At 52.9% G+C, this 16,026-nt stretch overlaps 2 protein-coding genes across 2 annotated transcripts in view; one reads left to right on the forward strand and one right to left on the reverse strand.

Annotated features, from left to right (window-relative positions):
* Positions 1-1,864: 1,864 nt before the first annotated feature.
* LOC147087086 (protein C-ets-2-like) lies at positions 1,865-6,924 on the forward strand. The gene is made up of 3 exons (XM_085978199.1): positions 1,865-2,087; positions 2,199-2,317; positions 5,743-6,924. Exons 1-3 carry the CDS (start codon positions 2,084-2,086, stop codon positions 5,959-5,961), a joined length of 342 nt encoding a protein of 113 aa, XP_085834325.1. The 5' UTR covers positions 1,865-2,083; the 3' UTR covers positions 5,962-6,924.
* Positions 6,925-12,430: 5,506 nt separating this feature from the next.
* The window catches only part of eif3f (eukaryotic translation initiation factor 3, subunit F), a 35,013-nt gene continuing 31,417 nt past the window's right edge, over positions 12,431-16,026 (reverse strand). The window contains exon 7 of the mRNA XM_085978198.1: positions 12,431-12,673. Within this exon, the coding sequence (XP_085834324.1) occupies positions 12,587-12,673 (87 nt within the window). The 3' untranslated portion in view covers positions 12,431-12,586. The remainder of the gene's footprint in view (positions 12,674-16,026) is intronic.

A 16,026-nucleotide genomic window follows, 5' to 3' on the forward strand; every position in this document is an offset into this window, starting at 1 on the left:
GCTTTACTCTGTATCTAACCCCATGCTGTACCTGCCCTGGGAGTGTTTGATGGGACAGTGTAGAGGGAGCATTACTCTGTATCTAACCCGTGCTGTACCTGCCCTGGGAGTGTTTGATGGGACAGTGTAGAGGGAGCTTTACTCTGTATCTAACCTCGTGCTGTACCTGCCCTGGGAGTGTTTGATGGGACAGTATAGAGGGAGCTTTACTCTGTATCTAACCCCGTGCTGTACCTGCCCTGGGAGTGTTTGATGGGACAGTGTAGAGGGAGCTTTACTCTGTATCTAACCCGTGCTGTACCTGCCCTCGAGTGTTTGATGGGACAGTGTAGAGGGAGCTTTACTCTGTATCTAACCCGTGCTGTACCTGCCCTGGGAGTGTTTGATGGGACAGTGTAGAGGGAGCTTTACTCTGTATCTAACCCCGTGCTGTACCTGCCCTGGGAGTGTTTGATGGGACATTGTAGAGGGAGCTTTACTCTGCATCTAACCCCGTGCTGTACCTGCCCTGGGAGTGTTTGATGGGACAGTGTAGAGGGAGCTTTACTCTATATCTAACCCGTGCTGTATCTGCCCTGGGAGTGTTTGATGGGACAGTGCAGAGGGAGCTTTACTCTGTATCTAACCCCGTGCTGTACCTGCCCTGGGAGTGTTTGATGGGACAGTGTAGAGGGAGCTTTACTCTGTGTTTCACCCGTGCTGTACCTGCACTGGGAGTGTTTGATGGGACAGTGCAGAGGGAGCTTTACTCTGTATCTAACCCCGTGCAGTACCTGCCCTGGGAGTGTTTGATGGGACAGTGTAGAGGGAGCTCTACTGTGTATCTAACCCGTGCTGTACCTGCCCTGGGAGTGTTTGATGGGACAGTGTAGAGGGAGCTTTACTCTGTATCTAACCCCGTGCTGTACCTGCCCTGGGATTGTTTGATGGGACAGTGTAGAGGGAGCTTTACTCTGTATCTAACCCGGCTTGCTGTACCTGCCCTGGGAGTGTTTGATGGGACAGTGTAGAGGGACCTTTACTCTGTATCGAACCCGTGCTGTACCTGCCCTGGGAGTGTTTGATGGGACAGTGTAGAGGGAGCTTTACTCTGTATCTAACCCGTGCTGTACCTGCCCTGGGAGTGTTTGATGGGACAGTGTAGAGGGAGCTTTACTCTGTATCTAACCCATGCTGAACCTGCCCTGGGAATGGTTGATGGGGACAGTGTAGAGGGAGCTTAACTCTGTATCTAAACTGTGCTGTACCTGCCCTGGGAGTGTTTGATGGGACAGTGTAGAGGGAGCTTTACTCTGTATCTAACCCCATGCTGTACCTGCCCTGGGAGTGTTTGATGGGGACAGTGTAGAGGGAGCTTTACTCTGTATCTAACCTGTGCTGTACCTGCCCTGGGAGTGTTTGATGGGACAGTGTAGAGGGAGCTTTACTCTGTATCTAACCCGTGCTGTACCTGCCCTGGGAGTGTTTGATGGGACAGTGTAGAGGGAGCTTTACTCTGTATCTAACCTCGTGCTGTACCTGCCCTGGGAGTGTTTGATGGGACAGTGTAGAGGGAGCCTTACTCTGTATCTAACCCGCGCTGTACCTGCCCTGGGAGTGTTTGATGGGACAGTGCAGAGGGAGCTTTACTCTGTATCTAACCCGTGCTGTACCTGCCCTGGGAGTGTTTGATGGGACAGTGTAGAGGGAGCTTTACTCTGTATCTAACCCCGTGCTGTACCTGCCCTGGGAGTGTTTGATGGGCCGGTACAGAGGGAGCTGGAGGGGAGCGAGATGGAGGGGAGCGAGATGGAGGGGAGGAGCTTGGAGGCGAGGGGCATCCCTCAGTAATGACCAGTGTTTTCTTCTCCCCCTAACAGATGGGCCCGAGGGGTCGGAGTTCGACTGGTTCGAGTGTCCGGAGTGGGGTCCGTGTGATGCTCAGCGAGTGCCCCTCCTCGGGGGGTCGGAGGTCGGGGGTTCGGAGGCCGAGAGCCTCAGTGGCGTACAGGCCGGCAAGACCTTCAAGGAGTACCTCCGGGGTCGCGAGGGCTGGGTGTCGGATGGCGCGGCCTTCCTCACCGCGACGGCGCTGGCGGGCTACATGGGTAGGTGGCTCGGGCGACCTCTCACCTCCCGGGGGGGGCGGTGTTGTGACGCCGCGATATCTCGCTCGCGTGCCGCTGACCTCTGATCTTTCACTACCCCCCCACATGCAGGGAGCGGGCCCGTCCAGCTGTGGCACTTCCTGCTCGAGCTTCTGACGGACGTCTCGTGTGGTCGGCTCCTCGACTGGACCGGAGACGGCTGGGAATTCAAGGTCACCGAGCCGGACGAGGTGAGGCCAGACGGGACCGACCTTAAACTAGCAAAACACACGGCAATCCACGGGGAGCTTCATCATCGCCCTCCCCTCCCCTCCCCTCCAATCCCCCTCCCCTCCAATTCCCCTCCCCTCCAATCCCCTATATATATTAGCTAGCTGGGGGTGCCCGGCGGTGCCGAGGCTTTTTCGAGGGCATGTTGTTGTTGGAAGAGAGAGAGAGCGTGACTGGGGGGGGCGGTGGGGGGGGGCGGAAGAGAGAGAGAGAGCGACTGGGGGGGCGGCAGAGAGAGAGCGACTGGGCGGGGGGGAAAGAGAGAGAGCGCGACTGGAGGGGAAGAGAGAGAGCGAGTGGGGGGGAAGAGAGAGAGCGAGTGGGGGGGGAGAGAGAGAGCGAGTGGGGGGGAAGAGAGAGAGCGAGTGGGGGGGAAGAGAGCGGCTGGGGGGGAAGAGAGAGCGCGACTGGGGGGGAAGAGAGAGAGCGACTGGGGGGGAAGAGAGAGAGCGACTGGGGGGGAAGAGAGCGAGCGACTGGGGGGGAAGAGAGAGAGCGACTGGGGGGAAGAGAGAGAGCGACTGGGGGGGAAGAGAGAGAGCGACTGGGGGGGAAGAGAGCGACTGGGGGGGGAAGAGAGAGAGCGACTGGGGGGGAAGAGAGAGAGCGACTGGGGGGGTAGAGAGAGCGCGACTGGGGGGGGGAAAGAGAGAGCGCGACTGGGGGGGGAAAGAGAGAGCGCGGACTGGGGGGGAAGAGAGTATTAATGATCTGGACGAGGGAACTGGATGTAATATCTCCAAATTTGCAGACGACACAAAGGTGGGCGGGAGGGTAAGCTGCGAGGAGGATGTCGGGAAACTCCAGTACGATTTGGACAGGTTGGGTGATTGGGCAGAAACATGGCAAATGCACTATAACGTGGATAAATGTGAGGTTATCCACTTTGGTGGCAAAAACAGGAAGGCAGATTATTATCTGAATGGCAATAGATTGGGAGAAGGGGAAGCGCAACGAGACCTGGGTGTTCTTGTGCACCAGTCGCTGAAGGTAAGCATGCAGGTGCAGCAGGCGGTTAAGAAGGCAAATGGTATGTTGGCCTTCGTAGCAAGAGGGTTCGAGTACAGGAACAAGGATGTCTTGCTACAGTTAGGGCAGCACGGTGGCATAGTGGTTAGCACTGTTGCCTCACAGCGCCAGGGACCCGGGTTCGAATCCGGCCTCGGGCGACTGTCTGTGTGGAGTTTGCACATTCTCCCCGTGTTTGCGTGGGTTTTCTCCGGGTGCTCCAGTTTCCTCCCACAGTCCAAAGATGTGCGGGTTAGGATGATTGGCTATGATAAATTGACCCTTAGTGTTAGGGGGATTAAATATGTGGGGTTACGGGGATAGGGTGGGATATGTGTTGGTGTAGGGGTTACGGGGATCGGGTGGGATATGTGTCGGTGCAGGCTCGATGGGCCGAAATGGCCTCTATCTGCACTGTGGGGTTTCTGTGATTCTGTGAGACCTGGTGAGACCACATCTTGAGTATTGTGTGCAGTTTTGGTCACCTTACCTGAGGAAGGATGTTCTTACCATGGAGGGAGTGCAGCGAAGATTCACCAGGCTGATACCTGGGATGGCAGGAATGACGTATGAGGAGAGATTGGGTCGATTGGGCTTATACTCGCTGGAGTTTAGAAGATTGAGAGGGGATCTCATCGAAACCTATAAAATTCTGTCAGGCCTGGACAGACTGGATGCAGGAAGGATGTTCCCGATGGTCGGGGAGTCCAGAACCAGGGGTCGCAGTCTAAGGATAAGGGGTAAGCCATTTAGGACTGAAATGAGGAGGAATTTCTTCACCCAGAGAGTGGTGAACCTGTGGAATTCTCTACCACAGAAGGCAGTGGAGGCCAATTCATTAAATATATTCAAGAAAGAGTTGGATATATTTCTTAAGGCTAAAGGGATCAAGGGATATGGGGAGAAGGCAGGGACCGGGTACTGAATTTGGATGATCAGCCATGATCTCATTGAATGGCGGAGCAGGCTCGAAGGGCCGAATGGCCGACTCCTGCTCCTATCTTCTATGTTTCCTCCTCTCCAATCCCCTCTCCTCCTCTCCTCTCCTGAAGGTGCTGACTCTCACTGGGGTATCCACTGCCAATCCCACATCCAGGGCAGGAACAGAGAAGCATCTACCAGTCTGTGGTGCTCAGTACCGCCCCGGGAGGATGAATTTCCAAAGATGGTCGCTGGTCGATCTAATCTCGGTCTCATTGAGGCTTTGCTTTATAGAAAGAGAGACTTTATTTCGATAGCCTCTCACGACCTGAAAATCCTTCACGGCCGATAAATTAACGTTGCCGCTGTGTGAGCCAATGTGGCGGCCACTGGGAGGCACAGCAAGATCCCGCGGCCAACAAACGAGGCGATCGACCGGTTAACCTGGGGTTTGTTTGGGTGGTGAGCAATGTCGGCCCCAGGACGCCGGGGCGAATTCCAAACCCCTCGCGCTTTTCCCAACAGTGTCCGTGGGATCTTTCACGCCCACCTGATCCCAACAGGTTCTCGGCACTGCCCTGGGAGTGTCCAGCCTAGATTAGAGGCTCGGGTCCCGGCCTAGATTAGAGGCTCGGGTCCCAGCCTAGATTAGAGGCTCGGGTCCCGGCTTAGATTAGAGGCTCTGGTCCCGGCCTAGATTAGAGGCTCGGGTCCCGGCTTAGATTAGAGGCTCTGGTCCCGGCCTAGATTAGAGGCTCGGGTCCCGGCCTAGATTAGAGGCTCGGGTCCCGGCCTAGATTAGAGGCTCGGGTCCCGGCCTAGATTAGAGGCTCGGGTCCCGGCCTAGATTAGAGGCTCGGGTCCCGGCCTAGATTAGAGGCTCGGGTCCCGGCCTAGATTAGAGGCTCGGGTCCCGGCCTAGATTAGAGGCTCGGGTCCCGGCCTAGATTAGAGGCTCGGGTCCCGGCCTAGATTAGAGGCTCGGTTCCTGGCCTAGATTAGAGGCTCGGGTCCCGGCCTAGATTAGAGGCTCTGGTCCCGGCCTAGATTAGAGGCTCGGGTCCCAGCCTAGATTAGAGGCTCGGGACCCGGCCTAGATTAGAGGCTCGGGTCCCGGCCTAGATTAGAGGCTCGGGTCCCGGCCTAGATTAGAGGCTCGGGACCCGGCCTAGATTAGAGGCTCGGGTCCCGGCCTAGATTAGAGGTTCGGGTCCCGGCCTAGATTAGAGGCTCGGGTCCCGGCCTAGATTAGCGGCTTGGTGTCCGGCCTAGATACGAGGCTCGGGTCCCAGCCTAGATTAGAAGCTCGGGTCCCGGCCTAGATTAGAGGCTCAGGTCCCGGCCTAGATTAGCGGCTTGGTGTCCGGCCTAGATTCGAGGCTGGGGTCCCGGCCTAGATTAGAGCCTCTCGCTCCGGATCGAACCCACGGATCTGACTGGTTCCTCTCTCTCCTAGGTTGCCGCGCGGTGGGGGAGGCGGATCCACAAGGCCAACATGAGCGCCGAGAAGCTGAGCCGGGGCCTGCGCTACTACTACGACAAGACCATCCTGCGCAAGAGCCCTGGCAAACGCCACACTTACCGCTTCGTCGGCGACCTGCAGCGGCTGCTGGGATACTCCCCCGCGGAGCTGCGCCAGGCCTCGGGTCGTGTGAGGCCCAGCGATGGGCACTGAGGCCCACTCGGGCCCCTGGGATTTCGGTGTTGGGCTTTTTGGAGTAGTTAGGCCCGGGGCGGCCATTTGCAGTGTGTCACTCTCCCAGTTACTGGCCATTTGATGGCCGGTCAGGGTGGCCATTTGCAGTGTGTCACTCTCCCATTTACTGGCCATTCAGGGTGGCCATTTGCAGTGTGTCACTGTCCCAGTTACTGGCCATTTGAGGGCCGGTTAGGGCGGCCATTTGCATTGTGTCACTCTCCCATTTACTGGCCAATCAGGGTGCCCATTTGCAGTGTGTCACTCTCCCAGTTACTGGCCATTTGATGGCCGGTCAGGGTGGCCATTTGCAGTGTGTCACTCTCCCAGTTACTGGCCATTTGAGGGCCGGTTAGAGCGGCCATTTGCAGTGTGTCACTCTCCCATTTACTGGCCAGTCAGGGTGGCCATTTGCAGTGCGTCACTCTCCCATTTACTGGCCATTTGATGGCCGGTCAGGGTGGCCATTTGCAGTGTGTCACTCTCCCAGTAACTGGCCATTTGATGGCTGGTTAGGGCGGCCATTTGCATTGTGTCACTCTCCCATTTACTGGCCAGTCGGGGTGGCCATTTGCAGTGTGTCAAAGCTCCCCCTTTCACCGACAGTTGATGGGAGTGGCTCGGGGGGCGGAGGGAAGAGGGGCCCTCCTCACCAATCAGCCCCGGCCCTCCTCAAGATGGCTGGCCGCAGGTCCCCAGCGGGGCCTTGTCCTCAAAATGGCCGACAGGCGCCAACCTGCCCTCCTCAAGATGGTGCCCCAAAACTTGCCTAACATTCGCCAACTTAATATAGCGCTCAGGCGGTTTCCGTAGCGACAGATATACATAAAATGAAAACCAATCGCTATTTCTCTGCTGGGTATTTTGTTTCTTAAAGGCAGGCCTTTGAAAAAGCCAATTATATCGCTATTTTTCTGTAATTAAAAAGGGGCGTTCCATTGATGTTGCATATCTCGTCTTTAATTGATCACCACTCACCCCGCTTGTTAACCCCTCTCCTGCTGTCGTCTATCCTCATCAATGTTGTGCCATTATTACCGAGCTCAGTCCAGTTCTGGGCACCGTGCCTCGGGAAGGATATACTGGCCTTGGGAGTGGGTGCTGGGCAGATCCACATATCCGCGTCATGGCCAAGACTGCCTACTTCCACCTCTGTAACATCGCCCGTCTCTGCCGCTTGCCTCAGCTCATCCGCTGCTGAAACCCTCATCCCTGCCTTTCGCTAGACTCGACGATTCCAACGATCACTTATGCAGTCTCCCACAGTCCACCCGTGTCCCAACTCGCACCGAGTCCCGCTCACCCATCACCCTCTGTGCTCGCTGACCTCCATTGGCTCCCAGTTAAGCGACGCCTCGATTTCAAAATTCTCATCCTTGTTTTCAAATCCCTCCATGGCCCTGGCTCCTCCCTATCTCTGTAACCTCCTCCAGCCCCTACACCCCTCCCTATCTCTGTAACCTCCTCCAGCCCCTACAACCCTCCCTATCTCTGTAACCTCCTCCAGCCCCGACAACCCTCCCTATCTCTGTAACCTCCTCCAGCCCCTACAACCCTCCCTATCTCTGTAACCTCCTCCAGCCCCTACACCCCTCCCTATCTCTGTAACCTCCTCCAGCCCCTACACCCCTCCCTATCTCTGTAACCTCCTCCAGCCCCTACAACCCTCCCTATCTCTGTAACCTCCTCCAGCCCCTACAACCCTCCCTATCTCTGTAACCTCCTCCAGCCCCTACACCCCTCCCTATCTCTGTAACCTCCTCCAGCCCCTACACCCCTCCCTATCTCTGTAACCTCCTCCAGCACCTACACCCCTCCCTATCCCTCTAACCTCCTCCAGCCCCTACACCGCTCCCTATCTCTGTAATCTCCTCCAGCCCCTACACCCCTCCCTATCTCTGTAACCTCCTCCAGCCCCGACAACCCTCCCAATCTCGGTAACCTCCTCCAGCCGCTACACCCCTCCCTATCTCTGTAACCTTCTCCAGCCCCTACACCGCTCCCTATCTCTGTAACCTCCTCCAGCCCCTACACCGCTCCCTATCTCTGTAACCTCCTCCAGCCTCTACACCACTCCCTATCTCTGTAACCTCCTCCAGCCCCTACAACCCTCCCTATCTCTGTAACCTCCTCCAGCCCCTACAACCCTCCCTATCTCTGTAACCTCCTCCAGCCCCTACACCCCTCCCTATCTCTGTAACCTCCTCCAGCCCCTACACCCCTCCCTATCTCTGTAACCTCCTCCAGCACCTACACCCCTCCCTATCCCTCTAACCTCCTCCAGCCCCTACACCGCTCCCTATCTCTGTAATCTCCTCCAGCCCCTGCAACCCTCCCTATCTCTGTAACCTCCTCCAGCCCCTACAATCCCCCAATCTCTGTAACCTCCTCCAGCCCCTACACCCCTCCCTATCTCTGTAACCTCCTCCAGCCCCTACACCGCTCCCTATCTCTGTAACCTCCTCCAGACCCTACACCCCTCCCTATCTCTGTAACCTCCTCCAGCCCCGACAACCCTCCCAATCTCGGTAACCTCCTCCAGCCCCTACACCCCTCCCTATCTCTGTAACCTTCTCCAGCCCCTACACCGCTCCCTATCTCTGTAACCTCCTCCAGCCCCTACACCGCTCCCTATCTCTGTAACCTCCTCCAGCCTCTACACCACTCCCTATCTCTGTAACCTCCTCCAGCCTCGACACCCCTCCCTATCTCTGTAACCTCCTCCAGCCCTACATCCCTCCCTATCTCTGTAACCTCCTCCAGCCCCTACAACCCTCCCTATCTCTGTAACCTCCTCCAGCCTCTACAACCCTCCCTATCTCTGTAACCTCCTCCAGCTCCTACACCCTCCCTATCTCTGTGACCTCCTCCAGCCCTACAACCCTCCCTATCTCTGTAACCTCCTCCAGCCTACACCCCTCCCTATCTCTGTAACCTCCTCCAGCCCCTACAACCCTCCCTATCTCTGTAACCTCCTCCAGCCCCTACACCACTCCCTATCTCTGTAACCTCCTCCAGCCTCTACAACCCTATCTCTGTAACCTCCTCCAGCTCCTACACCCTCCCTATCTCTGTAATCTCCTCCAGCCCCTACACCCCTCCCTATCTCTGTAACCTCCTCCAGCCTCTACAACCCTCCCTATCTCTGTAACCTCCTCCAGCCCCTACACCCCTCCAAGATCTAACCTCCTCCAGCATCTACACCCCTCCCTATCTCTGTAACCTCCGCCAGCCCCTACCACCCCATCTCTGTAAACTCCTCCAGTCCCTATCTCTGTAACCTCCTCCAGCCCCCTACAACCCTCCCTATCTCTGTAACCTCCTCCAGCCCCCTACAACCCTCCCTATCTCTGTAACCTCCTCCAGCTCCTACAACCCTCCGAGATCTCTGCGCTCCTCCAATTCTGTCCTCTTGAGCATCCCCCAATTTCCATCGCTCCACCATTGGCGGGCCGTGCCTTCAGCTGCCTGGGCCCCGAGCTCTGGAATTCCCTCCCTAAACCTCTCCGCCTCTCTCTCCTCCTTTAAGACGCTCCTTAAAACCTCCCTCTTTGACCCAGCTTTTGGTCACCTGTCCTAATATCTCCTGATGTGACTCGGTCTCAAATTTTGTTTGATAATCGCTCCTGTGAAGCAACTTGGGAGGTTTTACTATCTTAAAGGAACTCTATAAAGGCAAATGGGTTTCATTTCTCGAGGGAGAGAACTGAAAACTGGAGGGTTACTGAGTTTTATAAATTGAAGAAGTCACACAACACCAGGTTATAGTCCAACAGCTTTATTTGAAGTCACAAGCTTTCGGAGCGCTGCTCCTTCGTCAGGTGAAGTGGAGAGATGCATATAGACACAGCATATATAGTCAGAGAATACTGCCAGATGTTTACAGGTAATCTTCCCAACTGCCATTTATCACACCTCGGCAGAGAGATAATCACAGCAGTCAAAGGTGGGAATGGTGTCCAAACAGGTCAGTCAGGAAAACATTGCATCAAAGAACATGTTTTTTGTCTTTTTTTTGTTTTTCATACAGACCCCAGCATCTGCAACATTTGACCCCTTGTGACCCCACCTCATTGTTCTTTGATGCAATGTTTTCCTGACTGACCTGTTTGGATACCATTCACACCTTTGATTGCTGTGATTATCTCTCTGCCGAGGTGTGATAAATGGCAGTTGGGAAGATTACCTGTAAACATCTGGCAGTATTCTCTGACTATATATGCTGTGTCTATATGCATCTCTCCACTTCACCTGACGAAGGAGCAGCGCTCCGAAAGCTTGTGATTTCAAATAAAACTGTTGGGACTATAACCTGGTGTTGTGTGACTTCTTGCATTTGTCCACCCCGGCATCTCCACATCATTTATAAATTGAGGAATAGAATATAAAAGCAAAAAGAGCGCGCTAGAATTTAATAAACCACAGGTTAGACCTCAGCTGGGCTGTTGTGGACAATCGAGTCACCACACTCCAGGAAAGATGTAGGGGTCTTAGAAAGGGCGCAGAGGCGGTCTACATTCATAGAAACATAGTAGGAGCAGGAGTAGGCCATTCAGCCCCTCGAGCCTGTTCCGCCATTTAATGAGATTATGGCTGATCATCCAAATTCAGTACCCTGTCCCTGCTTTCTCCCAATATCCCTTTAGCCTTAAGGAATATATCCAACTCCTTCTTGAATATATTTAATGAATTGGCCTCAACTGCCTTCTGTGGTAGAGAATTCCACAGGTTCACCACTCTCTGGGTGAAGAAATTCCTCCTCATCTCTGTCCTAAATGGCTTACCCCTTATCCTTAGACTGTGACCCCTGGTTCTGGACTCCCCCGCCATCGGGAACATCCTTCCTGCATCTAGTCTGTCTAGTCCTGTTAGAATTTTGTAAGTTTCAATGAGATCCCCTCGCATTCTTCTAAACTCCAGCGAATATAAGCCCAATCGACCTCTACACTGTCCCATCAAACTCTCCCAGGGCAGATACATAGATACCCAGCTCTTGTAATGATAACCTCTCTATCCCTGACAGGAGACCCAGCTCGCTCTCTCGAAGGCAACACATTCATTCTTTGATCATTCACAGAATGCGGGCGTCGCTGGCAAGGCCAGCATTTATTGCCCATTCCTAATTGCCCTTGAGAAGGTGGTGGTGAGCCGCCTTCTTGAACCGCTGCAGTCCGTGTGGTGTAGGCGCTCCCACAGTGCTGTTAGGGAGGGAGTTCCAGGATTTTGACCCAGCGACGATGAAGGGACGACCGATATATTTCCAAGTCAGGATGATGTGTGACTTGGAGGGGAACTTGGAGGTGGTGGTGTTCCCGTGCGCCTGCTGCCCGTTGTCCTTCTAGGTGGAAGAGGTGGCGGGTTTGGGAGGTGCTGCCGAAGAAGCCTTGGCAAGTTGCTGCAGTGCATCTTGTAGATGGTACACACTGCAGCCACGGTACGCCGGTGGTGGGGGGAGTGAATGTTGAAGGTGGTGGATGGGGTGCCGATCAAGCGGGCTGCTTTGTCCTGGATGGTGTCGAGCTTCTTGAGTGTTGTTGGGAGCTGCACTCATCCAGGCAAGTGGAGAGTATTCCCTCACACTCCTGACTTGTGCCTTGTAGATGGTGGAGAGGCTTTGGGGAGTCAGGAGGTGAGACACTCGCCACAGAATACCCAGCCTCTGACCTGCTCTTGTAGCCACAGTATTTATGTGGCTGGTCCAGTTAAGTTTCTGGTCAATGGTGCCACACTAATAATCTGATTGCTCCCCTGGATGAGCCAGAGAGAACTAGAGAGACAGCGAGGGAGAAACATAGAAGATAGGAGCAGGAGGAGGCCATTCGGCCCCTCGAGCCTGCTCCGCCATTCAATGCGATCATGGCTGATCATCCAAATTCAGTACCCTGTCCCTGCCTTCTCCCCATATCCCTTGATCCCTTTAGCCTTAAGAAATATATCCAACTCCTTCTTGAATATATTTAATGAATTGGCCTCCACCGCCCTCTGTGGTAGAGAATTCCACAGGTTCACCACTCTCTGGGTGAAGAAATTCCTCCTCATCTCAGTCCTAAATGACTTACCCCTTATCCTTAGACTGTGACCCCTGGTTCTGGACTCCCCGACCATCGGGAACATCCATCCTGCATCTAGTCTGTCTAGTCCTGTCAGAATTTTATAAGTTTCAATGAGATCCCCTCTCATTCTTCTAAACTCCAGCGAGTATAAGCCCAATCGACACAATCTCTCCTCATACGTCATTCCTGCCATCCCAGGTATCAGTCTGGTGAATCTTCGCTGAACTCCTTCCATGGCAAGAACATCCTTCCTCAGATAAGGCGACCAAAACTGCACACAATACTCAAGATGTGGTCTCACCAAGGCCCTGTACAACTGCAGCAAGACATCCTTGCTCCTATACTCAAAAAGAGACAGGGAGAGGGAGAAAGAGATAGAAGAACCCATCATCAGATCAAGTAACAAACATTTAATTTTTTAGGGGGGGGGGTAATTTGCAAAATGCAGCAATCATTTCTTCCTCAATAAACAAAACGGCACGTGAGCCTCGAGTGCCTCCTCCTCACAGTCTATCCCGCGGGTCCAGTCCGTCCAAGACACAGGGATGCCCTCAGGTAGTTCCCAAGGCAACCAGCTTCTCATTCAAGGAGATCTGGGCTTGAGTGAGGTTTGACAGATATGTCACCATCAGCAGGTCCTGTGGGAGGGAGAGCGATAGTCCGTAACCCAACCTGTAACCTTAACGTATATATAAACCTCTGCCCCGAACCCCTCGATTAGATTCCAGCCTGCAACTCACTCCCGGGTATCTGTTATTCTATATATAAATCCCCCGAACCCCACGATTAGATTCCAGCCTGTAACTCACTCCCGGGTATCTGTTATTCTATATATAAACCCCCCGAACCCCTCGATTAGATTCCAGCCTGTAACTCACTCCCGGGTATCTGTTATTCTATATATAAACCCCCGAACCCCTCGATTAGATTCCAGCCTGTAACTCACTCCCGGGTATCTGTTATTCTACATATAAACCCCCCTGAGCCCCTCGATTAGATTCCAGCCTGTAACTCACTCCCGGGTATCTGTTATTCTATATATAAACCCCGGAACCCCTCGATTAGATTCCAGCCTGCAACTCACTCCCGGGTATCTGTTATTCTATATATAAACCCCCCGAACACCTCGATTAGATTCCAGCCTGTAACTCACTCCCGGGTATCTGTTATTCTATATATAAACCCCCCGAACAACCTCGATTATATTCCAGCCTGTGACTCACCCCCGGGTATGTTATTCTATATATAAACCCCCCCGAACCCCTCGATTAGATTCCAGCCTGTAACTCACTCCCGGGTATCTGTTATTCTATATATAAACCCCCGAACCCCTCGATTAGATTCCAGCCTGTAACTCACTCCTGGGTATCTGTTATTCTATATATAAACCTCTGCCCCGAACCCCTCGATTAGATTCCAGCCTGCAACTCACTCCCGGGTATCTGTTATTCTATAGATAAACCCCCCGAACCCCTCGGTTAGATTCCTGCCTGTAACTCACTCCCGGGTATCTGTTATTCTATATATAAACCCCCCGAACCCCACGATTAGATTCCAGCCTGTAACTCACTCCCGGGTATCTGTTATTCTATATATAAACCCCCCGAACCCCACGATTAGATTCCAGCCTGTAACTCACTCCCGGGTATCTGTTATTCTATATATAAACCCCCCCGAACCCCTCGATTAGATTCCAGCCTGTAACTCACTCCCGGGTATCTGTTATTCTATATATAAACCCCCCGAACCCCTCGATTAGATTCCAGCCTGTAACTCACTCCCAGGTACCTGTTATTCTATAGATAAACCCCCCGAACCCCTCGGTTAGATTCCTGCCTGTAACTCACTCCCGGGTATCTGTTATTCTATATATAAACCCCCCGAACAACCTCGATTATATTCCAGCCTGTGACTCACCCCCGGGTATGTTATTCTATATATAAACCCCCCCGAACCCCTCGATTAGATTCCAGCCTGTAACTCACTCCCGGGTATCTGTTATTCTATATATAAACCCCCGAACCCCTCGATTAGATTCCAGCCTGTAACTCACTCCTGGGTATCTGTTATTCTATATATAAACCTCTGCCCCGAACCCCTCGATTAGATTCCAGCCTGCAACTCACTCCCGGGTATCTGTTATTCTATATATAAACCCCCCGAACCCCTCGATTAGATTCCAGCCTGTAACTCACTCCCAGGTACCTGTTATTCTATAGATAAACCCCCCGAACCCCTCGGTTAGATTCCTGCCTGTAACTCACTCCCGGGTATCTGTTATTCTATATATAAACCCCCGAACCCCTGGATTAGATTCCAGCCTGTAACTCACTCCCGGGTATCTGTTATTCTATATATAAACCCCCCGAACCCCTTGATTAGATTCCAGCCTGTAACTCACTCCCGGGTATCTGTTATTCTATATATAAACCCCCCGAACCTCTCGATTAGATTCCAGCCTGTGACTCACCCCCGGGTATCTGTTATTCTATATATAAACCCCCCTGAACCCCTCGATTAGATTCCAGCCTGTCACTCACTCCCGGGTATCTGTTATTCAAAATATAAACCCCCGAACCCCTCGATTAGATTCCAGCCTGTAACTCACTCCTGGGTATCTGTTATTCTATATATAAACCCCCCGAACCCCTTGATTGGATTCCAGCCTGTAACTCACTCCCGGGTATCTGTTATTCTATATATAAACCCCCCGAACCCTTCGATTAGATTGCAGCCTGTAACTCACTCCCGGGTATCTGTTATTCTATATATAAACCCTCCCGAACCCCTCGATTAGATTCCAGCCTGTAACTCACTCCAGGTTATCTTTTATTCTATATATAAACCCCCCCGAACCCCTCGATTAGATTCCAGCCTGTAACTCACTCCCGGGTATCTGTTATTCTATATATAACCCTCCCCGAACCCCTCGATTAGATTCCAGCCTGTAACTCACTCCCGGCTATCTGTTATTCTATGTATAAAGCCCCCGAACCCCTCGATTAGATTCCAGCCTGTAACTCACTCCCGGGTATCTGTTATTCTATATATAAACCCCCCCGAACCCCTCGATTAGATTCCAGCCTGTAACTCACTCCCGGGTATCTGTTATTCTATATATAAACCCCCCCGAACCCCTCGATTAGATTCCAGCCTGCAACTCACTCCCGTGTATCTGTTATTCTATATATAAGCCCCGCGAACCCCTCGATTAGATTCCAGCCTGTAACTCTCTCCCGAGTATCTGTTATTCTATATATAAACCCCCCGAACCCCTCGATTAGATTCCAGCCTGCAACTCACTCCCGGGTATCTGTTATTCTGTATATAAACCCCCCGAACCCCTCGATTAGATTCCAGCCTGTAACTCACTCCTGGGTATCTGTTATTCTCGATATAAACCCCCCCGAACCCCTCGATTAGATTCCAGTCTGTAACTCACTCCCGGGTATCTGTTATTCTGTATATAAACCCCCCGAACCCCTCGATTAGATTGCAGCCTGTAACTCACTCCCGGGTATCTGTTATTCTATATATAAACCCTCCCGAACCCCTCGATTAGATTCCAGCCTGTAACTCACTCCAGGTTATCTTTTATTCTATATATAAACCCCCCCGAACCCCTCGATTAGATTCCAGCCTGTAACTCACTCCCGGGTATCTGTTATTCTATATATAACCCCCCCCGAACCCCTCGATTAGATTCCAGCCTGTAACTCACTCCCGGCTATCTGTTATTCTATATATAAACCCCCCCGAACCCCTCGATTAGATTCCAGCCTGTAACTCACTCCCGAGTATCTGTTATTCTATATATAAACCCCCCGAACCCCTCGATTAGATTCCAGCCTGTAACTCACTCCCGGGTATCTGTTATTCTATATATAAACCCCCCGAACCCCTCGATTAGATTCGAGCCTGTAACTCACTCCTGGGTATCTGTTATTCCATATATAAACCCCCCGAACCCCTCGATTAGATTCCAGCCTGT

This window comes from Somniosus microcephalus, unplaced genomic scaffold (assembly GCF_052327205.1).
Source record: "Somniosus microcephalus isolate GS21.2 unplaced genomic scaffold, FLI_Smic_1.0 unresolved_chr6, whole genome shotgun sequence".
Taxonomy (NCBI): domain Eukaryota; kingdom Metazoa; phylum Chordata; class Chondrichthyes; order Squaliformes; family Somniosidae; genus Somniosus; species Somniosus microcephalus.

Coding starts and splice junctions, on each gene's coding strand:
- LOC147087086 (XM_085978199.1), top strand. Junction 2,318..5,742: donor AGGTCACCGAGCCGGACGAG/GTGAGGCCAGAC, acceptor TCTCTCTCCTAG/GTTGCCGCGCGGTGGGGGAG.